A 25366-nucleotide genomic window follows, 5' to 3' on the forward strand; every position below is an offset into this window, starting at 1 on the left:
GAATATTAGTTCATCAAACACCATAAGCTTGAAACAGAAGTAAACCGATCCAGAACATACTCAAAATAATTGACCTCATTTTGATGGGTGAAAAAATCAGTTTTTCTTCAGTACTCTACAGCATTTCTTAAATGCAGCCCTCTTTTGTATCCAACTCAGGCTTTGTGTTCTAGTGCTAAACCACACTTTTACAGGCTCTACAGGCACATAGCCACTGCTTTGTGGATAATCTGATGTTGATTTGAGAATAAAAGCATCACCCAAACTTAGTTGGCAAGTATTTTCTACAAAGTTATTGCCAGCTGCACACAAACACCTACCTAATTCTTGGCAGTATTTTACAAAACACAAATTTGTGTGAGCTGCACCATCTCATACCTAGAGCACCCCCCACCCCCGTCCTTTCTTTTTTCTCTAACAAGAGGGGAAATACTGACAGAAGCAGACAGATCACTTCAATCCTACATAGAGGAGAAACTGCAAGATAAATATGAAATCACATCCTAAAATGACTCTTCCTAAAGCTGGTTTTGTTCATGACAGATAAAAGAGAAAGCCCGCTTAAAGAGATGAAAGTGAGCAAGGAGAGTAAGAAGGAGAGCAGACCAGGCAGACCAAGTAGGCAGCACTGCTGTGATCTAGACCACAACCCACCAGGCAGCAGCTCTGGGAAAATCCCGCAGGCAGGGCCCCTGAGCCTGTACTGTGAGTCACTGCTCCAGGTGGGATCCTGCTCAGCCAGGCCATGGCACAGCAACCACGCCACGCTGTGAGCAGGAGCAGCCAGGCTGCATTTGGAAGGACTCAAACACATCTACAGAGTCCATGTGAGCAGAGCCTGAAAGGAGGTGTCCCTGCTGCCACCTATGACTAGGTGCTCTGCTCAATAGCAGTGCTGAGCTGCCGGGTGACCCTGTCCATGATAACGAAGCTGGGCAGTTGCTATGGAGCCTCTGGAGCCGCTCCATGAAAGCCGCTCTAGAAAGTGCCACATGAAGCAGAAATAATTAGCAGACCTGCACGAACAGAGGTTCCCAGCCAATGAGGAGACAAATACAATAATAAAGACCAGCTTGACCCAAAAGGGTATTGCAGACACACAGCTGAGCTCTCCAAATCACACAAGTGTGAATTTTGTTCCTTGTGCAGCTGCTGCAGCCCCTGGCAGCAGGCACAAGGCAGCACTTGGCCAGAGGAGAGCTAGTGCTGCTGCCTGTATCCAGCAGTAACCACCACTCCAATAGCCTACACAACTATTTCCTTGCCTTGCTGTGAAACAGGTAGGCACAGAAACCTCGCATCGAGGAAGGATGCATCACACACCCCATATTTTTCCCTTTGACTCAGCAGCCACATGGCCTTTTCAGCTGTTAGCTAGGCTTCACAAAGCAGCCTTTCAAAGGAGTGAGCAAACATCACGAGAGATGCTGGAGTCATCTCTCCAGGCTGGAGTTCCAGAAAAACATGCACTGGGGACCTAAACAAAAGCTTTATGGTGCCACAGGAGAAGGAGGAGTGCAGGTTTCCCCCTATCACTGCAGCCACCTCGCACAGCCGGGGAACCTACAGCGAGAGGGACTCTGACCACAGGAAAGTTCACCAGTACCACTTCTGACTGCTCTAAAGAGAGAAGATAAAATCAAGTTTGGGTTGGACGCAGGCTTGCCTCATTGCTGACACTGCTTACTTTTCAGCTATCCATTATCATCTTGCTGCTTGGACTTTGCCTGACACCCCAGCAATGTGAGCTCTCTGCAGCTTCTGCAGCTTCGCGTATGAACACCAAGCTGGGTCTAATTCTGAGTCAGGACTTGCCACCTCCAGTGGCTCTCCACTGTAGCAGGCTGGAAATTATGTAACAGCTTTGCTTCTGGTTTTAAGACATCAGAGATCTCATCGGATTAGATGAGGAAACACGTCCACTTGCCATTCCTCACCTACCAGCTCTGCCAGTGCGGGGAGTGGACATCAGGCAGCAGCTCTGGGCATTTGACTTTCTGCATTTGCAGCCTATCAGTTCTGGGAGAGGTTACAGTGCCTGGCAAGGGATCAGGTCTCTCTGCACTGGGAGGAGACAGTTTGGAGTTAATATACATAAATGCATTTCCATTTTGCCCCCCATGAGTTTCAAGATTAACAAGCCCACACAGAGTGAAAAGACACAGTTCGTCCCTTCCACAGGTGTTCTTTCAGGCTGTTTGCAGAATCAGGCAGATAATGCATCAATTTATCAACACTTGCTAGTTTCATATTTAAAAATTTTTCTCCACAAACATGAGGGTCAGACAGCAGGAAAAAGAAGGGAGCTTATCTGAAAAATCACACAGCTGCACCAGAGAAGTCCCAATTGCCAGTATACTGTGTTCCTCCAAATCCCAGCCTCTTACCTTCCATGGTCATAGGATTTCCACCTACTGCAGTTCAGCTGACCACCAGCAAACTAACCCAGCAGTGAGGGCAAATGGTGCCCTGCAGGGTTATTGAGCAGAGAGGTAGGTACAAAGTGCCCCTTTTCAGCAGCAGGAAACTCAAGAATCAGCTCGTGGGCAAAGTCAGTACTGAAAAACCTGGAGCATGAAACACTGCTTTAAGGCAGATCTGCAGCAAATGCTACAAGTCCCAGCTATCTGGCATTTACACTCAGGCTTCCATCCAAGGAGATGGGCTGTATATACAGAATGATTGCTAAAGCAGCAGATTTATAAACACAGCTCCCCTTCAGAACGAAATATCCGAGTTTGCACTGCAGCCCTTACAGGAATTATATTTCTCTTTCAAAGACAAAACAGGCTCATTAACTCTGGTATGATGATGGCTTGGTAGCAGAAAAAGACCGCATAAACTCCAGCCATTTCCTAAACATTCCTTTAGCAATTTCAGGAGCTAAAAATTGTTAATGTGCATGAGTGCTGATGAAAAGGACTTGTGAGTAATCAAGTTAAGTTGATCACAAAAGTAGCTTTGTCTCATTATAAAAGCTCTGTTCCATTTTAGTCTTAAATATTCAATGGTTATAAAAAATGTGCATGTGTGAGCATATAAAATTTACATAATGTAAAATCCTGAACTCTTAAAACAAATGTGATTTTAAAGTTTCTCTTAGCGGCTCCAGTTATAAGTGCCATGGCATAAGAAATGGAAAACATTCAAGTCAGTTTACCACATCTAAATATTACATGATCCAGTGAGTTGCTCCAATTGCTGCTGGGATATTTAAAACTGCCTGGCTACACAGAGAGCAGATTCTTCAGGGTCCATTTCAATGCAAGAGGACAGAAAACGGTTCTTGGGACAGCTTTCAGTGGGCTTTAGCAGATGTTGGAGGAAGTCACTGCCAACAGATGCACTTCCACTCCACTCTGCATCCTGGTGACCCCCTCCCAGCACCTCCCCCATGTCAGAGGTGATGACCACAACACGTCAAAGGAAGTAGTTGGAAACTCTATTTTTTTTCTTTCAAGGTTATTTTTCAGCCAAATCAGCAGCTTGATTCAACTCTGCTCATCTTGGTGGCAAGCAGTACTGCCATAAATCAGCTGGCATCAGCAGTGAAACAGAACCCACAGACAAATGAAATAACGTTGTCAGCCCTTCTTTAGCACAAGAACAGTCTTTCCCCACTCCATGGCCCTAGGATTTTTGAGGAAAGGCATTCAGGAGGGAGCGGTAACTTTTATCATGGCCATATGCTGTTAGTCTAGAATCAGAAATGTCTGCATCTTAGTTTACAGAGGGAAAAATCTCACTTCTGACAATAGCCTTTATCTCACAGTTTGTCTCACAACTTGCCTGCACCAAGAGTTTTACCTCAGGCTAAGTCTGACAGATGCCAAGTTAGTCCTTTTGACACTGAGCAAAAATACCCCAGAAATTAAACGTGAGTGCTGGTGGCTGCCGCCCCACTCAGGGTCTAGGAAACATCCTGCCATGCGCCGCCAGCAGCTGCCTCTGCAGTAAACAACTTGTGCAGAGAGGGTCTGAGGAAGTGAAACAACTACCCCTGGGGCAGGAGTTTTCTTCTCACTTGATGTCACAGCAGGGGGATTTTTTAAAGTCATGTAATCTAATAAATCACATAATCTGATAGGAAGCAATACTAGTCTTCTTTTTCCTCCTTTAAGCTGTCAGCACATACACAACAGCATCAGTCGCTCCAGAAAGTACAGAAATTTTCTCTCTCTCTTACTCAAAGGGAAGAAAACCCTCTTGTTTCCAGCAGGCCCTCATTTATTTTATTTTTTTTTAACCAAGACTATACTGAACAAATTAAAACCCTGAAAGCCATCAGTGCCTTCTAAAAATCATCCAGCATGCTTTCATGTGGTTACATGTGAACCTCGTCTACCTGGACAGTATCAGTAAAAGGCAGCAACACTTAGTCACATCTGTTGTTCAACACTTCCCTCATCCTTCACATTTTCCTTTTACAGAAGCTGCATTTGTATTTGTGGGACTAAAAGGCTGCACCCAGGTTGATTTCCTGCTGATAGAAACTTCCTTCTCTTTCCCCCCTCCTGCCTCCAGGCAGCCATTATCTCCTCTCTTTCCCTTCGTTGGCCCCGTTGCAGAGAACCTACTTTTGAACTCTTTATGCTAAAGAAAAGGTATCCCATCTTCTTTAAAAACTTCAAGTAAATTCCTTCTTGATTTTGGCAGGCTACTAGCAGCCTTTCTTAAGCACAAAGGAAGATTATCCTTAATTCTGCACATACATCAATAAAAATAATTACTCCCAAGGCTATATGGCCCACATTTAAAAAATCCAGTACCTCCATCATCCTCCTTAGCAAAACAAAAACGAAACTTGGGAGGCTACACACATGTAAAAAGGGATCCTAATTTTGTTTTAGGCTAAAAAGCTGAAGAAAGCAAACCTCAAAACAAAGCAAGCAAGTCATGCAATACCTGAAAGTAATCTGTGATGAAGGATCCAAGTTCACTCTTCAGCAGCCGTCTGTAGACAGAAGGAATGGAGCCATGAAGTAGCAGCCACTGCTGGTCATTTCTTACAGGAATATCTGCACTTTACTACCAGTCATACCAAAGATACAGGAATGTATGGGAATGGGTCATGTTGGCCACTGTTAGATTTCTCTTACAGTTACGTATGTATTTTACAAAGGCTATTCTCAAATTATAGAGGAATTAAACAGTTTCTCATAAGTCTTCTAATTATAAACCATACACCTAGAACAAGCAAAAAAAAAAAAAAAAATTACTCCCCTGAATGAACAGAAAGCTGGGGAGACAATTTAAAGTTACTTAGATTGAAATCCATAAATTTTTCTGCTTTTTTGTTTAAACAAAGATGCCTTTTATGTCACTGAAGATAGCATATCTCCCTAATGTTGTACTTCCTTTTCTCTTGGAAGCATAAGATGAGGACAAGGAGAGGAAAAATGAAGCAGAAGCTGCAGCCACATTTTAACTACGACACTTCAAAAAATAAAAAAGAAGGCGTATTTTCCAAGGAAGAAATTCAACAAGAGGTGTTTTAAAACCCACTCTAAAGAAATATTTCTGATGAAAATGGTTGGCTTTTAAATCAGGCTGTGATGAAAGTTTTGAATTCTAATACATATTTGTATTTTTTAAAAATTATATAAAAATCTGGATTGTTTTACATCAGAAGCAGCATTAAAAAAACAATTTATGAAGCTCAGTGCATTTGCACTTTAAGCTTTCAGTGACTGAGAAATTCTGTAGCAGTAAATTCTGCCTAAAATTTAAAGGTTGCCCAACACTTTCCAGTGCCAATCATTGGAATTTTTTTTTCTGTTCTAAGAGTTTTGCTTTTTACCAAAGTGAATTATAGTCAAGAGTGCTTGAAAACAGCATATGAATCAGGGACCATCCAGTTCTTAGGCTGGGTTTTTACCAACAAACTACACTGCTTTACCTAATCTGTGCTCTAAGTCAAATTTGACAGCAACCTTCCTGCGTAGCCATTTTGCAGTGCTTCTACATTATTTGCATGCCAACATGCCTTTACTCTTTCTCTCTCAGAGTGCTTATATTCACCCACCCAAATCAAAGCACACATCTGTTTCTATGAGATCAATAAATCAGGTAAGTCTTTGGGGGCCCATTTGCCAGAAGCTTTTCCATTGGCTTCATCCAAATCCAGCAGGCTCTCCAGCAGCTGACTGACAAGCCCAGAAGGATTTGGCTTCATGCAGGTTAAGACCAGCAACTAGAGGCTTGCACCTTAAAAATAAAACAAGGGAGAGGTCTCCTCCTAAACATGGGCAGGTCACCTCCCGCTTTCAGAAATTCCATCTCCCAAAGGCATTTCTTAAATTTCCTCTCACTGGCACAACTGACTTTCAGAGCAGTTAAAAAAAAAAAAAGGCAGTGAGATGGTATCAAATCACAGCAAGATAAAAACTTGGTGGCAGCAATCCAGAGCAAAATGTTACCACCTGCTCATCTCCTGGTCCTGCCATTACCATCCTCCCTTAAAACTGTCCCCTGTTTCCCTGTGCCAAAGGACAAAGCATTGTGCAGAACCTGAGAGTCTCTCACTGCATTTGCAAGCTACAGCCCAGAAGCCAAGGGGAGAACACGAGCAAGGAAAAGGTACCAGCTCGACCTCACGGCACACAAGAGTTGTCTGTCTCAGAGGTCTGGCTTTTTTCCAGTGTCGAGCCAGAGATTCACCCTGTGCACAGAGCTCACCCTGTGCTGGGAACTTCATCAAGAACCACAGGTGTGAGGCTGCAGGTGTTCACACAGACACACATGCAGAGGCCTGTCCTTTGCTCCTTAGATGGGCATTAATGAGCTGCTTGGATGTGAAATAGTCTATTTAAAGAGTGACATTTGGAGATGTAACCAATGCTCAGGGCACCTGCAGGAACATTAATCATGTAATTCAAGGTGAGTGTTTCCAAGTACAGCCTGGCAGTGCATGTCTGTGGAAGAGGACATTTCCCTTCCCACCATCAGCACTGCTCTCAAAGCATACACAGTTCTTAAAGAATTTCCTGTGCTTCACCTGGTTCTCGACAGTCTGCATTCTCTTCAGCAACCAGCATGAAGAGAGCATGGTCCAGCCACTGGGGCCAAGCCCAGACCCCACAGCAGTTCTGCCCAGTGTACTGCCTTCCTGGGAAGGTGGGAAGGAGCACCTGCTCGCACTGCAGGGGAAAAGCAGGATGCAGCCACGGGCAACAGCCAGGCAGGCGAGTCACAAAGCCCAAAGCCACTCCCCAAGTCTGCTAACAAGCTGGGGCTTTAGGTATTTCCCAAGCCTTATGACATCTGTTTTTATTTTCATGTCCACAAATACTCATCCCATGGAGAATTAAGACTGCTCCAAGTACTAAAACCTAACTTGAAGACTTCTGACCTGAACACACTAAAACATCATTAAAGCACAAGATGCTGCCCTTGCTCAACTCTCAAAAGGAATTATATTAAACTTTTCTGATTTGGGACTGAACCAAATTGGACAGTCTCCTGCCCTGATAGCTGCATCTATTTTGAAAGTAGGCAAAGGGGTAGTTTAGACTGCTGTTTAGTAAATACTTAGCTCAAATTGCCATCTGAATTTTGGAGCTCAAAAAAATGCAATAGCGATGAGGGGAGGGCATATAAAAGAAGAAGTGGAGACACGTATGACAGCACTCTTGACAATTTAATATGGATGCAGTGGTAAAAAGAAAGAACCTACGTCCATGACCCCTGACAATACTCCTCTCAGCAGCACTTGGAATCAAGGCAAGAATAAATAGTTCTTTATCTACTCTACAGTCCTATCTGTTGCTAATCAAACTTTCCAACTAATCAGAATGAAACCACAGATAATCATGAAACCTACTTTTAAAAGAAAACGAGACTCTTAACCATCACTGGCATCAGTGACAAAAAGTGTTAGCTAGGCTTTTAGTTTTTTTATCTTTATGGTTCATATTTTCAGGTTTTGCTCTGCAATTATCATGTGAAGATTAAGCTTTTAAATGAAATGCTGTGGTTTGCTTTAAACACTCCACAGTTCTGAGAAGTTTGGTTTTAGAAAAGAGATGCCAATATTATTATGTGTAAGGCATATCCAAAAGAGGCATAGTTCCTAGGAAGGAACAAAAGCCTTACAATCCAAGTCAATACACAACCTGTCCTTATCCAAGCTGTACATCCACACATGCTGGAGAAAAATTATCCAAATACCCCATGCCATTCGTGTCACTCAATAGCAAGAAAGAACTAAGTTAGCCAGAAACCCCAAAGCTGTGCTTAAGTTTGCTTTCATCCCTTCTCCCCCCACCAGTATCTTCTAACTGTAGTTCTGAAGGGAACAGATCCCAGCAAACACCGAACAAGCAGCAGCAAAAATCCATTTTCATGCATTTCAGCGACCTACCTGATATGTTCATTGAGGGTGTAAAGCTCATTGTTCTGCAAGCCTCCCCCTTTGAACACATTTATCACTGCTGTTTGAACACTGCCAAAAAAAGAAATCAGACAGGACAACACCCATGAATAACAGTGTGATTTACCACAGAGCACAACATGAACTAGACACCAAAAGCAGAGAGGTTATAACCAGGTGAAGTTAATCGCCCTTAAATACTTAATTTTTCTCACCTTGAAATCATTACTCTGAATTACCTGTGTCTCTCCTGGGAGACAGAGCAGAACCAACCTCAAGTTCTGCCTAGGGTAAGCAAGGGGAAGTTGTCACAGAGACACTGCTCGTGCCAGATGTATCTTGAACACAACTGTTTGGGGCATCTTTGCTGTGTGCTGGAGGCTAGTTGCTATGAGGAGACACAGATTTTTGGTAATATCTGCCAAACACATCACACTGCATTATCCAGTGATCCTAGCAGGAACCACCCACTCTGCAGCATCTGGCAAGACCCTGGCTGTGCTGGAAGATGTTATGCAGCCAGCATCACCTCAGATCAGAGTCTAAGCCCTGTTAATGCTTGTAAGATGCTGTTGGAGTATCTTCTAATTCTCTCACCAGCACAGAGGAGATCATAAAGTGACAGCAGACAAGAAGGTTTAGCAGGTCTAAAGCCGTGGCTAACAAGGGGACATATAATTCCCTTAACAGACATTCCCTTCTGTGGGCCAGTTATGGCACCTGCATGCTTCACAGACCTCAGGTCACCATCATGGCACAAAACTGCAATGGTTTTGCCAGGCTGCCTTTGTGTGACATTGGTAAACTCAGCTAGGTCAGCAAGCAAGAACAGTCTGCAGAGCACAAAGCTGGTGCCAGGTGGCAGAAGGGAAGGTGGGAACACCCACTTCTGGTAGCTGCAGACCATTAGATCAGATTAAGACATAGGACATCTCACTCTTCACCTTTCACATTGTTTTTCCAGTTGCCACTGCTGCATGACATGCACAGCAGACAGGATTTAGCTGTCAATAGGAAATGCTGGTAGAAGCCACAAGCTTAGTAGTTGTCAGAGGAACTCAACTGTGATAAAAGCTTCATAATATTCAAATAAATGCCTTTGTGAATTAATAAACCAGCATTTATTACAGTACTAGGAATGTGTTTTCCTAAATGGTACTTAAAAGATGCAACTGTTAACAAAAAGCAGCTCTGCTTTACTTCAAGACAGTACAGCTAAACAATGTTGGCCAAAACCAACTGAACACTACTAGGTCTAAGTTTTTCAACTCCACAGATGCTTTCAATGCCAGCAAAGCTTGGGCATGCCAAACATTCATGCATGCTTATAAACAGACGAGCTTAGTCATAAATGGTGTGAAGCACAAGTGTAAGATGCACGTGACCCTCACTGAGGAGCCGCTGCAGGGCAAGAGCTTATCCCAGGTGGGTCCTGCTCACCTGTTCCAGGCAGAGTTGGAGCTGAGCTGCATGGCCTGCCGGGCTGCCTGGAACCGAGGCAGATCACTGAGGACAGGGGAGCTCATGAAGCGAGGCCGCGGCCTTCTGAACGAGCCCATCTTGTGGAACTGGAGCACAAAGGACGGAGCTATGGTGAACCCTCCTTTCATAGGGTCAGGTGGAGTGGAGCAGGACCATCAGAAAGGCTCTTCTCTTGAAGGTTCAAGTGTCAATCTCAGCAACGTCAATGAGTCTTCAAGCCCAAGGACTCAGTCAAAAACAAGGAGTCAGCCCTGGACTAGCAGTTCCCCACCGTGCCGGGTTGTGACCTGTGCTGCATGATGATGAAGGAAGTGAAGCAGTCCTGCAATGCAAAGAGAAAGGAAAAGAGTAAGGCAGAGAAGGGAGGGATAAAAATATCCTGTGCCGTTAACAGCAGCTTTGGGAAGACTCTGGAATTCCAGAGTTCTTCAACAGCCCCATTTCCCATCTTGCCCCTTAAACAGTGACCCAATAGAGCCAGTCAGAAATGCAAGCATGGTCTCTCTTTTGACTTCAACTAGCAGAGATGCAAGAACAAAGATGCCTCAGCTCTTCTGCCAGAGGTACTTTACAAATACCTTTAAATACAGTTAGCCATTCAGACTGTATATGAAATAGTAGTAACTGTAGAAAGAGAAAACTATTCCACTAGAGAGGTACAAAAAATGAATAATGGAAAAAAAATTAACAGACAAAGTGCTTTTTTTGAGAAGTGTTGTGCAAGGGAATAAACCCACTTGTTATCAGTTCACTACAAAAAGGATATAATAAGGGGCTTCTGCAAAAGCGTTCTGACATCCAGATATTTTGAGCATAAGCAGGACTTTTATGTTTCTGGTTTTTCTACAGCACGAGAAGTAATTGCTAGGCCAATTACGAAACGCCCGTATTTTCCACTCTGATCATCATCTCCATGTAGATGACTATGTAGCCCCAAGTAAACCACAGAAATAGAAGAAGTGAGCTCGAATAAAAGCCACAAAAAAACTTTGGCAAAGCTTCTGTGCTTTGAAATCCTCCCACTTCAGATGAATACAAGCAGTAGATGTAGTTGGCAGTTTGGAGAATGTGGGAGACAGGAGAGCAGAGGGCAAAAGAAACAAACAAAAAAGTTGTGTAACTGATCTGCATCTGAAAGATGTAACGCAAAATCTCTTTTCCACTACATCTTCAGCACGAGGTGAAAAGAGAGATGGTCAGACAAAAAAATGCTATGTACCTGCACTGATTTGACTGGTGCTCAGCTCCAGGAAACTCCTTCCACTGCCCAAACTATAACTCTTACATGTAAGAAAACAGTTTTCTTCCCACCTGGCCAGCCCCATTTCACACTGAGCTCACTTTGCCACCCCAGTTCTGCAGGGCCTTGGCAGATTCTGATCAACCACCATGAAGCCTTTGCAAGGCCCTTGCTGTGCTGTGGACATCACATGCCCTGCCAACAAGGAAGCTAATGGAGAAAACACAGGGAAAACACTTCATTTTTTAGGCACTGAAACACACAGTAGTATCATTCTTGGTGCTAATCAAGAAATAAATACGGTTGTTATACCTTCACAAGGTAAATGCAGTTTGCAGAGATCTCTGTGGAACTGGAACATGGCTACAAGCGCAACTTTTTCCTGTCTTTAAATAACTTCTGGCTGTCTTCAGAGATGACAAAGCCCAGTCAGTCTTTTGTGACATAAGCTTAGCCTTAACTGCTGCTGCTTGAAAGGGCAACAATCTGTTGATTCTTTAGCTGCTCTGTTACAATTAAAATAAAAACAAAGTTGTAACTTTTAGACAGAAAGACTAAACGTAAACTAGTACAACCAAATCAGCAGGACCTTGTTGCGTGCATTTTGCAGCAACAGTTCAACTGACATTGCCCACACATTTTCAATCTGCCAGCAATTTCTCTATTGACAACTGTAACCACATCAGAAATCACCAGAGGAAAAAGCTACAGCACCTTGGAGAGCCGAGGCAGGTTCTTTTCGGAGCAGACCAAAGGGTGGCCGCGAGGCAAAGCCAAAGCATAGCGGCTGTTTCTGTTGCAAAACAAGAGCTCGTGCCAATGTTTGTCTACAAGCTCCAAAGCTGACAGCATGAGCAGCTGAATGAGTGACAGCTCACTCCTCCCAGCAGTACTGCAAAACTTCTCACTTAACAATCTTTACACACAGAAGCACAGAATGGTTTGGGTTGGAACGGACCTCAGAGACCATCTGGTTCCAACCCCCCCCCCGCCATGGGCAGAGACACCTTTCACTTTCAGAGGTATAAAATCAATATAAGCCTTATTTCTAGTAGGCATTTAACAGGGTTGGAAGGTAGTGGTTAAGATGTGCTAGCCCACAAGCCTCGTCTTACCACTTTCCAGGCGCCACAAATGCATGCAAGCACCTTTGTCCCCAACAATGAAATCATTTTATAGGATGCCTTTATATTCATTTGAACTATATTAAGCTGCAAGGGGAAAGCTTAAATTCAGAAATGTACTTTAATATAACAACTTCTGTGCCTTAATATCTATAAATTTAAGTATGGGTAGGAAATTCTTTGGCCTGTTCTGTGCAAGCAGTAAAACACATGATCAGGAAGGTCTCTTCTGAGCTTGGGCTATGGATTTACAACACTGATTCCACACAGCAGAACTGTGGCATTACAATGGGCCCCACGATGAATTTCCTGAACACTTCTTACCTAGGGTATGTGCTTAAACTCACTGAAACATACATGTTGTTTTCCTTAATCTCTGTTAAAAGTCACCAGGTCAGATAAAAACAAGCTCTTGCCTGCAAAGAGCAGATAAGATATCCCTCTTCCTCCCCCAATCCACCCTGCAATGCCGTGTTACTGTCAAGTCAACCTTATTTTAGAATCTCATTAGGAATTTAAGGCAAGATCTTCAGCTTTAGGACCTGATTCAGAGTCTTATTTTTATTTCTTCAGGACTCAAAGACACAAACCTCTCCTATCTTATCTAAACCCAGTAGCTATTCAATGGCAGGCACACCAAACTGTTTCTCTGAAGGCAGGCTAACCCTAAATGGTATCCAAACACAACTGACCCACATGTTATCAGAACTGGAAATGCCAGTCTGTGAGAAAGACCATCCTCTCCCCATGCCCACAGCCCATTTAAACTATTTTCAGAGCTCCATAAAGCTCAAACTAACAGAGTTTACTAGAAAACTGACTTTTATTACATGTACTCTGCAGATCCTGTGCACGTACCTGAAGGTACAACAAAGCACCTGAACCCAATCAAACACTTCCATCACACCAGATTTTCCTTTCACAGCAACTAGCTTCCACTGAAAGTTTTCCCCAAAGCAAAGCAGCCTTGTAAATAATGCTTCATTTTCACAGGGACATTGCAGCAGCAGTTTGTTGGCAGTATCTGTGGTGTGCATTCTGCACTGTGCAATTTTTTGGCTTTTTACTGGAAGAGACTACCCCTGTGGCAAGAAAGGCATTAACATAGTTATAGGTTAGTAAGAAGCCCTCGTGGTATTCAGGCTATTTGAGCTATTGGGAATGAAGAGCATTTAGCAAAATGCTGAGCAAGGAACAATTTTCCTTTTCATTTTGCTGTGAAAACTCTCACAGAATTATGCAGAAATGCTCAGAAACAGACACTGTTCTCCTAGAGGCTTTCAGTATAAACTCCTTCACATATGCAGTTTCTTTTTGCTAGGATTAAAGGGGTTTAGAAGGCTACAAAATAAAACTTACTTCCAATAATCACAATCTTATTAGCAACCACAGAACTAGAAAAAGCTTTACAGAGAAGCAATGACTTTTCAAACCCTTTTACATAGAAGGATGGGAGACACCGTGATGCAGCATGTTCCAGGCACCAAGCAACATTCTCTCCATCAATTATAAAAGACATTAAGGCTCAGAGACTGAGGTGCAGTGACTGCATAAGACATACGGCCACACAGATAATCTTTCACTGCCACGTGCTCCAGCTGTTGGGATAATGCTTTACATGGCAACAGGGGATTTCAAACTGTTTGCCAGCTGATAGATCCTAAAACATTTCCCACTCTCCTCATCTTCCTTAGTGATCCTGCATGTCACTTTTGGGAAGACACTTGTCACGACTAAACCAGAGAGATAGGAATTGCTCTTCCTTCCCCTCCAGATGTCTTAGCCCTCGGTCCTTTTGTTTTCCTTATCCTTGATTACCATCTCAAAGTCCAGCTACCAAAACCCTCTAGACCTCTAGCAAGGCAGACATGGCATCTGTGTAAAACTCAGGTCTTCAAGGGAGCTAGTTCTGCAGAGATGAAAGTCAGTGCTCCCAAATGAGGCAGCACAGCAGGACGATGAGTCAATCTGACAACAATGTAATTTCATCCACTTGTAATTCAGCACATCTGAGTAAACTTTTAGAAGTAATCTGAATCTTTAAAGAAAAGAATCAAGCATCAAGACAAATCCTTTCCAACACACACAGACACAGACATTAATAAAAACATTGCAGTCATGAAGCTAGGAAATTTTTATTATTTGTTTTCTGTTAGCCATGAAAAACAACAGAGAAATTATTATAAAATTATTTCATGAACAGACCTTTCCCTCCCAAGAGATCATAACACATCTGACTGTCTGGAGGAAAAGCAAGATCAGGTGCTACCCCTACTTCAATCTCTCTCTACGAAAGAAAGAATAACCCAAATTAAAAATTGGCAGCAATTCCTCCAAATTATGAGTCTTCATTATAATATTGGGCCAAACAAACAAAAGACCCATGGTAACTGAGATTTAACAGAACAGACCTTTTAAAATTCCTCTGATGTCTTCTCTGCAAAACTCAGAGCAACAGCTGCTAACGGAAGTGACATGGCAGAAAAATCTATAACTGTTTCTGCTTCTTAGAAGAAAACTTTTAGCAACATTACTTCACAACAAATTTACACCAAAAAGCCACAAGTCCAAGATCAGAAGCTGTGTCTTAGATATATCTCAGTCCAAAAGTAACTTTAAAACAGGTGGCAAGGGAGAGAAAGAAACAGTGGAGAATGAAACAGAGCAATGGTTATCCTGCTATAACTGATGTTTTGCCATTTAATTATTTTTAGTCTTAAAAATAGCCCCTTCATGAAGAAAAATCCACACTTGCTTATATTTCTCTTTTATATGCTTTGTGCAATCATGACATTGGTGACCTATGATCAAGAAATACACTGCAACACGCACATAAATATTTTGTATTCATTCTGAGTGTAGAAGAAGCATAATCTTTAGAAAAATGCCCCCCTGTACTAAGCCCACAATGCTTAATGAGCGGTTCCATCCTGCCTCAGACACAAAAAGCATGAAGAGAACTAACCAGATTCTTGTTAGCTGATTCTCCTTCCAGCCCAATAAATCTTTAACAAAGTATGTGATTGGCAAAATCCTTGATACGAGTTCAACTGACAAGATCTGAAGACACTATTTCTGAAAAAATCCCTCATTCACTTGCTATGCAGCCACACTGAGAAATAGAAAAGCAACCCACAGCCTGTAACCTGGAGTCCTGTAGGTCATCACAACTGCACATGCACATGGCATTAATTTAATTTATATTCTAACATGGACAGTATTTGCCACTGCTAAATTAATAGCACATTCAGTTCCTCTCATAGCTCCCAATTGCTCAGTTTCTTAGAATTAAGATTTGATCTTCATCTCTCCTACTTTTCAGGAGAGAAGATGATCAAACTGAGATTCATCCAATAACTAACAGAGGTTATTTCTGGTCAACAATGATCAGAAGCTGTGTCTTAGATATATCTCAGAAGCTATTGAAAGCAAGAGTGTCAAAAATGTTGGAGCAGTCTAGGGTCCAATCTCAAGGCATAGTCCTTCCTACGCCCTCATCCCTTCATGCCTTCACACCTTTAGCTCTGACCCATGGAAATTTTAGTGCTTAATCCATAGCCCATAAAAAGAATAGGCATCTAATTAAATATTGATCTTAATATGGTTTGAATCAAGTCCTGAAGCAGCATGGAAAAGCGGTGACACTTTGTCTTGTGAGCAGCTCCTCACATGAGGAAAAGTGCATCTTCAGGTGTGCTCACGCTAGCACCAGGAGCACAGCCCATGCTAAGAGACATTCCCAGTTCAGGAAGGTAAGTGGAAGAGTGCAAGACCAGCCTTCAGCTCTTCTGGTCTTGTCAATAGGATTGATTCAAGTTGCAAACTTTAAAAGACAGCTTCTTCCACCCATAAATTAATGGCACCTATTTCTGAAATCCCCAAAATCAGCTCTGAAGTTTTGCAAGGAGGAACTGTAGTGAGGCTATAATGGGAGATCACAGGCCATAGGCAGGCTCAGGGGCCATGCCCCTACTCCTCAGCACGAGGGCAGGATCCAGGTGGAAGCAGGACAATGCTCCGCTCCCACTGGGCACAGCCAAATGAGGTGCTGTGCTCTAGATGCTGTCCCATAGAGGAACACAAGGTGATTCCTCAAGCTCTCTGTGCAGGTTCGTGCCAGCTGGGAAATGCAGGACTTCAGCCAGCCAAAGCACAGCCTGCAACCCCATCACACACCTCCTGCCAGCTCCTGGCTGGCCCCAGCCTGTGCAGTGCCAGCTGCTGCCAGGGTTGCCTGACTGCCTGCCCCACATCTGCAGCCTGCCCTCCCCTCCCTGCACCATGGGAAAGCCCTGAGGGATCCCAGGGAGGCTCAGCCCCAGGCAGATGGGCCACTCAGTCCTGCAAATCACTCCTTTCATCAAGAGCTCTTGGAGGCATACTAATAAGAGTAAAAATAATTAGCTCAATTTTCTGGCTGAGGAAATAAAAGTTGCTAAGCCAGTGAAGTGACTTAGCCTGGTTTTCAACCTTGCAAGCCAGGATCCTATTCATCAAACAAAAATATCCCTCTAAGATGCTTTAATGAAGCTCTCAAATTATTCAACAGAGCTGGAGAGAAAAGGATGAATCTGATCTACCTCTCCTTACCTCTCCCTTCCTAAGCTGATTCAATATCCAAATGGTGTCCTTTCTTTTTTTTCTGGCTTCACCACCACAAAGGCAGCAATTTGATGTCCCATAAATAGCCCTGAGGTATCCTACTGGCCTCACATATCTGTGATTAAAATCGATGTATTTTAACTATTAATCTTAAATATGTTATCAAAGTGACATCAATAGATTAGGAGAAAACAGCCCTCTTGATACAAAGTCTTCACACTCTGGTATGCAATGATATAATCACAATTTTACTGCCACAAAACACTGGCTACCCAAAACAAGATCTCACCTTCCTTATCTTCCTAGTACACACCCATCTCCACAATAGAGACAACAGCACCCCTGTTTTCCTTCCCCATCTTTTCATACTCCCTCTTCAAATTTGACCCACACCATGCCTTTATTCACAATACATCTCAAATAACTTCACAAACAGATCTAACTTGGCTTTGATAACAGAACCATTTATAAAGAAATTCAGTGGTATCCATTCAGTCATGCTCTGAGTTTCTGAGGTTAAATCAAACCTGAAACTCAAAGTGGAACTCTGCTTAAGAGTGAGAGGAAATATATGAGGAGGGGAAAAAAACCTGTGTGTATATCCCACCGTGGTCTGAGAACCCTCTCTGTAACTGAGAGACCCCTGCAACCCCTTTGGAGTTTACAGCCAGTTCAAAGTAAGACTGCTACTTCCCATCTATATACACAATAGTACAACTACTCATTAAAAAATGTAAGAAATCAGTAATAACACAGAGCAAGCCAGTTCAGTGTGAACTAAAGAGATCCGGTCATAGCAAAGAACACACAGAAAAACAAATACCTTGTTATATAGGAGTAGCATCTAAGACAATAAAGTTATTTTGTTTTCTGTCATAGATGTTCTGTGTTATTTCAAACACATTTTTAATTCCTAGGACTCATATCATTCAAAAAATGGAGAAAATTTTTATGGACATTAAAAGGCACGATATGTTCGCAAAACACTCTGACAGGCTTGGGTGAGAATAAGAGGAGAACAGCTCATTAGAATCACTTAGCTGACCAGAATGAAGGTAGAGACAAATTTGAATTAGATGCACTAACAGGTGATTTAATCTGGTTGAAGTAAATTGCATTCCCCTAATAAGCAATTACCACACCAAAAACCCAGCTGTTAAAGGCAAGAAGCAAAAATGTAGCAGGGGCTCAGAAAAAATAAAACTGATGGAGCAGTTTGAGAATGAAAAAATACACTTAACCTCTTTGGTACAATAAGAAACCAATCCAACAGAGAGAAGGAATGGATAAGAAAGGGGAAAGAGGAGATCTATCACTATTTTCTGATTAACTGAAAGCTTTAGGGTATTTTAGGCATTCCATGAAGTTGCATCCATAACGGCTGGAGCAACCATCCTTTCAAAATGGATCACTGCACTGCTATCCTAATCCACAGCAGCTAGCACAAATTCTTTTAAGCTCCAAACTTATCTGCATCTCTCTTTTGAGTTTCACCCACCAAGACATAGCAGATGTAAAATCATCACTGCTTTGTCCCCAATTTTATAGCAAGGCTTTACTCAAGCTGTTACACGCCAAAAAACACAGCTGATTTAATAGCAAAGCAGTACTCCAAGGATCTCAGGCCCCCAGTTCAGTAGCTCATGTTGTTCCCAGACCTACCAGTCTTAAACTCATTTGATTACCAGGTGATTTTTAAGAAATAGAGCTAAATGGGAACACACATGAAAACAAGGAAGATGATATACACATTGTTGTTTCCTTCCACTGGCAGTATTCCCACATTTAATAGATGCCCTAGTAAATGCACCCCTACTGGAGAAAAACAGCCCAGGAATATACCACTTGAATGACACAAGTATGAGTAAGCTATCAAACTCTTTCTGTAGAAAAGGCCTTTGGACTGAATTGACAAATATGTTTTCAAACCCAGAAACTAACTTAGCATTGCTCTCCCCTCTGAATTTCACCCATGTGGGAAGTGATAACACCCACAAAGAGCCATCCATTCCTTCAGCATGGGCTCTAAAAATATTTTCACAAATCTCAGAGAAACTTTGACCATTTAGACCATTTGACCTTTTAGACCATTCCTTCCTTGGTCAAATGTGGTGAAATTCACAAACAAATTCCTACGGGAATTCACAAGAGAGGAACAGACAAGCCACAGGATGCTTTCTTTAAGGTGGTCACACTCAAGGAATTGCAGTCGATGGCTCCTTATCCAAGTGAAAAGCAGCAGTCAGTTGTGGGACAGGCACCATTTAACACCTTTGTCAGTGACAAGGACAGTGGCACTGAGCACACCCTGAGCAAGTTTGCTGATGACACCAAGCTGTGTGGTGCACTCGACACACTGGAGGGAAGGGATGCCATCCAGCAGAACCCTGACAAGTTTGAGGGCCTGAACATGAACAAGGCCAAGTTCATGCTTCTGCACCTGGGTCAAAGCAATTCCAAGTACAAATACAGGCTGGGCCAAGAATGCATTGAGAGCAGCCCTGAAGAGAAGGGCTTGGGGGTGCTGAAGAATGAGAAGCTTGACATGATCCAGCAACGTGCAGCTGCAGCCCAGAAAGACAACCATATCCTGGGCTGCATCCAAAGCAGCATGGCCAGCAGGTTAAAAGGGGTGTTTCTCCCCCTCTACTCTGTTCTCCTGAGACCCCATCTGGAGTGCTGCATCCAGCTCTGGAGCCCCCAACACAATAAGGATGTGGACCTGTTGGAAGGAGTTCAGAGGAGGGCCATGAAGATGATCAGAGGAGTGGAGTACCACTCCTATATGAACAGGGTGAGAGAGCTGGGGGTGTTCAGCCTGAGGAAGAGAAGGCGCCAGGGAGACCTTAGAGCACCTTCCAGTACTTAAAGGGGGCCTTACAAGAGAGCTGGAGAGGAACTGTGTTCAAGGCCATGCGGTGATAGGTGAAGGTGGAATGGCTTTAAAGAAAATTTGGGTTTGGATTAGACATTAGGAAGAAACTTTGTCCTGTGAGGGTGATGAAACACTGAACAGGTTGCCTAGAGAAGCTGGTATTGTTCAAGGCCAGGTTGCATGGGGCTCTGAGCAACCTGCTCTAGTGGAAGGTGTCCTTGCCCATGCATGGGGGTTGGAACTAGATAATCTTCTAATCCAAGGAACTAGGTATGCCAGGCAGAAGCATGGCATGAGAGAAAAATGCAATTTCAGAAGCAAAAAGGTCATTATCAGTCTAAATGTAATGACGTGTTTAATTTTCTAGGAATGTTAATCATAAAGCATGCAAGATACACTTTATCAAAATCAAACAGTAAGTCAGCGAGCAAAATTATTTAAGAACTGTCTCTACTGCAACTAGAATGACAATCTATTATCTTTGTGCTTCCTTGCACTTCATTCTTATTCATTTTTGTTTGGTTTTTGTTTGCACACTCCTGTTGTTGCTATTAAAAACCTGAGCATGCCCCACATTTTTAACCCTGGGGCTACAGAACATGGCAGTTAAGCACCTGCTTATACATCACGGCCCATCCTCAGGCAGCTCTAGTGTAACTGGGGTTTTGCTAAAATCCTCAGTCCATCCTCTGAGTTGCACTTAAACTCATCTTGTGGAGTAAAAACAGGTTGCTATGCCTTACTGAATAGGCCCTGGAACCCAGCACGTATTTAGTCACTGTATATTTATGCTTGAACTCACATCAGCAGAAACAATGAGTACAAAAGGCCATACATTATGGGCAAAAAAATCCACAAATACTACAGGCACCTAAAAAAGTCACATGAAAACTGAACTCACTGTATATGAGTTACAGAAAGGATAAAATCCTAGTACTTATGTGTCTGCTACTTTTAAATCCTTGCTGATACATGCAAGCCCCATTCCTTCACTCTTTCCTTAAGAACGGAAGCTACATCAAAGAAAAGGTTAAATATCTCACCTATTCTGTCTTTGGTTGCTGGAAATTTAAGGAATTGGAATTCCTTCAAAAGGGAGTAAGGACTCAGTAAACACTACCTGTGTTCCAGCTGAACTTTGAAAGCAAACGTTGAAAGTCTTATCAGAGTTTCAGGTGATATCAGACACCCATAAACACACTGCATAAAAATAATTATAAAGAATTTCATCTTGAGGGCGGAAGACAAATGCGAAACTGTCACCTTAACTGTGCTGTGAAACTGCCAAAAGGAAATACTACTATTAAGCTGCCATATCAAAAAAGACTCCCATAAGGGCTTGAGTGCACTTGTACTTCCCTGCCCACCCGTGTCACTGCCACCTTGCCAGTGCCATCCGTGCAGAACCCCGTGCAACACTCCGTACCTGACCTGACAGCTACTTCAGCCAGAGATTCAGGACACCCCTGTCATAGACAACCAAGAATAGCCCACCTCTGGAAAAGTTTCTTCCTAGCTTCATCAAAATGCAGATGTTTTTTGACCCAAGCCCAAGAACTTTGCTCCCTCAGATGTTGTATCTTAGCAAGGAGACCATTCATTGTCTATGAACTGTACATCAAGAGCGTACCTTGTCCTAGATTACTGTGAGATTTGCATTTACTTGGGACCTGAAGTCTACTTTTTCTTGTGTTTTAAAACACAAGAGAATAATCTTTTCTTTCTTTAGTTCAGTACTTTGGTAGCACCCCTAAGTTCATGAATCTCTTCTATGTTACAACTGAAAGAAAAGTTGCATGCCTTCTGCAGAAATCTCTTAGCACTCTTCACCCTCTGTGACAGGTTGATCAATCACAATGATCTCTCTTGGCTGTAAAAAGTATAAATGGCTTTAATAGGAGAAGCTGAATCTAAGCAGCAAAAAAAGAATGCAAGTGCTTTTACATCTCAATTCTCCACTTACCTACACAGACATGCCATTAAGTTTTGGGTTGCTACCACAGATCATATTCTCAAACCTAACATCCTTGTTACGACTGTAAAATAGCTGGCATAATTTACTGCACAGATTTTCAACTATAGGTCATTTCTTTGTTGTCAAAATGCTAACAAAGTTCTTCACAGAGGTAAGAGGATAGGATTTTACTTGCAGCTAGGGGGTTTTCAGGACAGTCAGTTCATTAGTAGACCACAGTGTCTTGTCTCCACTAATTTAGAGCTATGTTGTTAGGGGCTACTGCACAGCTGGACTGTGGCATCTGTTTAAGAAAAAAAAAATGTACCCTGCATATCAGCTCCTGTGTTTTGTGCACGCTGCCTCCCCACGAAATATGATCTATGGGTATATACATCAAATATGCACGCACATACAGCGCTACACGCGAGATGTAAACAGGTCTTGCATGCTGATCCAGGTACCAACGAGTTCTGCATAACCGAGCTCTTTCACACCACAAAATTGCAGCATTGCCTATAAATACACCCAGCACTTGTTTTTGACAAACAAAATATCCCTCTAGTCAAGACAGCTCACTTACAAGAACAAATCATCATATGACTGGAAAAAGCGGAAAAAAATAGCTGTGCTTTGGACTACTCTTTTCAGCACAGCCAGCCAGGAGCTGCACTGACGGGGGTCACTGCTGGAATGACGTGTGGCAGTGGCTGATGTCCCATGGACAAGACAATGGCACTAAATGTGTTTGGAAGTGGAAGGAACTGGAAAGTAATTATGCCCACGAAACTGGAAAGCACTGTAAATATTCCTAGGGCAGAGAGGCTCCGAGTGCACGTTGGGGAACGATGGGCGGCATCAGCATGGGAGAGGTACAAGGGAGGAGAGAAAGGGATGGAGCTACCCTTCACTTTTTTAAACAGGTGGCCAGCTACTTTTACGGCTTTTGTCTCCTCTACGTGCTAGTTCAAGTTATTTAGAGAAAGACGGGAGAAGAATCTCTTTCCCTCCACGCTTGGTTTCAGAATTATTGCGTCTCCTGGGGGGAAGGGTTAGACTGAGACATTTGGTTTGGAAATGACTCACTCGGCAGAGCTGTGGAGCCGGAGGGTCTATTTTTAATATTTTTAAATGGAGAACTTACCCGGGTCTCCTGCCTGCGCTGCGCTCCAGAGGCAGCGCGGGGAGCCGGCCCAGCCCGCTCCCTTCCGCAGCCGCCCCCCGGTAAACATCCCCTCCGCGCCGCCAGCGGCATCGCCGCCGGCCCCGCTGCCCCCGGGCAGGGCGGCCGCCCGAGCCCCCCGGCCGAGCGGGGCGGGCGCCCGAGGTCGCGGCTCGCACTCACCCCGGGCCGGGCTCCCGCTCCCCGCGCCCGCCGCTCGCACGCACGGACGGACGGACGGACGGACGCGCTGCCTCCGCGCCGGGATCTGGCGAAATTTGCCACCCACCGGCCAGGATTTTACACTTCCTGGCAGCCGGCCAGCCCTTGCTGCTACAGCCTGCCCCGGGCTGGCTCCTCCCCGCCGAGACAAGAGCCGGCCGGGCCGGGCCGGGCGGAGCGGGGGCAGCCGCGCCTGCCTCCCCCGGCTCCGACCCCGCTCCGCCTGCGGGTACCCCTCCCGTCCCGTCGGCGTCAGGAAGTTTAAGTTCTTCTGACCTTCAGCGAAAGAGAGGGAATGGAAAGGATGGAGGAGCTCGGGAGGCCCTTGCCGGGGAAGGGCGGCCGGCACGGGTCCCGCGGGGCGCCCCTGGCCCCGGGTCTCTGCGGCTCGGCCGGGAGATGCTGGACCTCCGCCGGCTCCTCGCAGGCCCGGCTCGGAGCGCACCCAGCCAAAGAAACGGGTCGTGCAGCACGGGGGAAGGGATGTGCCGTTTAAAGATAGGGCTTATTTTATTTTGATCTCATGGTTCAAGGTTCCTCTGGCAGCCGCAGCGCCGTGCAGTTTGTTCTGTTCTGCTGTCACAGCCTACAGCAGGTATCAGACAGGAAACTGCTGAAAAAAAACATTCGTAATTCGGGGTCCTTAAAGAGATTAAAAGCCGCAATTAGTTGCAATCAGGGAGCAATCGCATGGAACATGTAAGTCAAACAGTAACGCTGACTTTCAGAGAGCTACCCATTAATTGAAAACGCTTGAGATAAAAGTGCTTATAGGAGACAGACCGAATTGGTTAAATAGTGTCATTTTCTGGAATTGTTTAAGAGCCTTTTGTAAATTATGGACCATACTGGTGAAGCATGGTAACCTGATGCACTCCTTGTTAAGAGAATTCAAATCATAAGTGTAGAACTGAGTTGTATCTGGTCTCAGAATAAGAGAAGCTCATGCTACTCTGAAACCAGTATGCTAATCCATTAGTTCATCTGGGATCCTTTAACACTTTTAAGTTGTGTAGATATCCATAGGAGGCTTAGATAAGAACAGTTGCTGTGTTTGTAGGAGAGGTATTCTCATGTCCCTTTTATCTCCAGATGTTTAAAACAAATACTCACTGAGGTACTGCGAACCTTACCTGCTACCCATTGCTACAACTAGTTAGGGTTTGCTCTTATGAACATGAAATCACTACCTGGGGCTTGCAGACAAGACTTTACTTGAAGCTGTATGAACACATACAAAAACATACTTCATGTCCCAGACTCTCGTGTCATATGATGAGAGTTGATACCTCTCCAGCATATAACATCTGTTAATCTACTAATAATTAAAAGGGCATGTTGTCATTCATTCTGCACCTGCTTTTCAAGCCAACAGTTACTTATTTTTCAGAGACAGCATTGCTGAAGTGGAGTTTCAGTGCTGATCTCTATCCGTGACTCATGGTAGAACTGGGAAGTGACTGTAACTGTGTGTAGATCAAGTGCAAAGCAAGGATGTGATCTTGATGTACTTGAACTGTTCTCCATGGGCCAGCAAAGATCCTAAGGAATTTTCAGGTGAAGAGAATGGTGACCTATTTGTTTAGGTGGCATGCTCCAGCTGAGAGAAATTCCCAGGTTTTCTGAAAAAAACCAAAATGCCATCCCACAAGCTGGCATCCTTCCCCAAATTTGAACTTACATGGTTATGAATCAAAATTTGACTATGCATTTCAGGTGTGGGACAAATTCCTGCATAAGATTTATGAAGGAAAAGCTGGTTGCTGTACCCATGTGGTTCCAGCTTCAGGACTACCACTGAGGGACATCACTGCCACAACACAGATCTACTGTGACCATCCTGATGCATGGCTGGACTCCCACTTGTGGGAGAAGAGGAAGGAAAGAGCTGGAAAGACCCCCTGCCACCACACCAGAAGGAAAGGGGAGGTCCTTTTTGATTTCCTCATTAGGAAGAAGTGAGGATTCTGTGAAATAGTCTTTGCCACTGAGAATGAGGGCCCCCAGTTATGTTATGCAGGAGCACAGGTACTGGGAAGACTTTAATATATGGCAAGGGCAGACAAGAAAGACAACTAGAAATATTAGCAGCAGAAAGAGATAAAAGACTTAGGTGGGATTCATTTTACCTAGCTTTAGCTGAGTCTATGCAAAACATACCTAGCTTTCAAAGTTAGGTAAGGTAAATCCTGCCCTACAGCTTGCCCAAGTGGAATGAGGTAGCAGTGAAAGGGATTTGAAGAGAAAAGACTTACGTTCAGGTTGGCAGATGAGAAAAACTACCTTTTCCCCTTTTAGCTGTGGGTTGAGCAAGAAGAGAAGAGTATGGTTTTC

At 43.8% G+C, this 25366-nt stretch overlaps 1 protein-coding gene across 4 annotated transcripts in view; it reads right to left on the reverse strand.

Annotated features, from left to right (window-relative positions):
• The window catches only part of PRR5L (proline rich 5 like), a 41974-nt gene extending 18765 nt beyond the window's left edge, over nucleotides 1-23209 (reverse strand). Inside the window, exons 1-4 of one of the 4 annotated variants that reach the window (XM_032111443.1) lie at nucleotides 22994-23209; nucleotides 9812-10175; nucleotides 8363-8443; nucleotides 4906-4954 (exon numbers count right to left, since the gene is read on the reverse strand). In XM_032111443.1, coding sequence (XP_031967334.1) covers nucleotides 4906-4954; nucleotides 8363-8443; nucleotides 9812-9981 — 300 coding nt within the window. In that variant the 5' untranslated portion in view covers nucleotides 9982-10175; nucleotides 22994-23209. Of the gene's footprint in view, nucleotides 1-4905; nucleotides 4955-8362; nucleotides 8444-9811; nucleotides 10176-11405; nucleotides 11572-22792; nucleotides 22887-22993 lie in introns of those variants that run through there. The other 3 variants (XM_032111440.1, XM_032111441.1, XM_032111442.1) reach the window with 3 other exon arrangements.
• Between the last annotated feature and the right edge of the window lie 2157 nt (nucleotides 23210-25366).

This window comes from Corvus moneduloides, chromosome 6 (assembly GCF_009650955.1).
Source record: "Corvus moneduloides isolate bCorMon1 chromosome 6, bCorMon1.pri, whole genome shotgun sequence".
Lineage (NCBI taxonomy): Eukaryota > Metazoa > Chordata > Aves > Passeriformes > Corvidae > Corvus > Corvus moneduloides.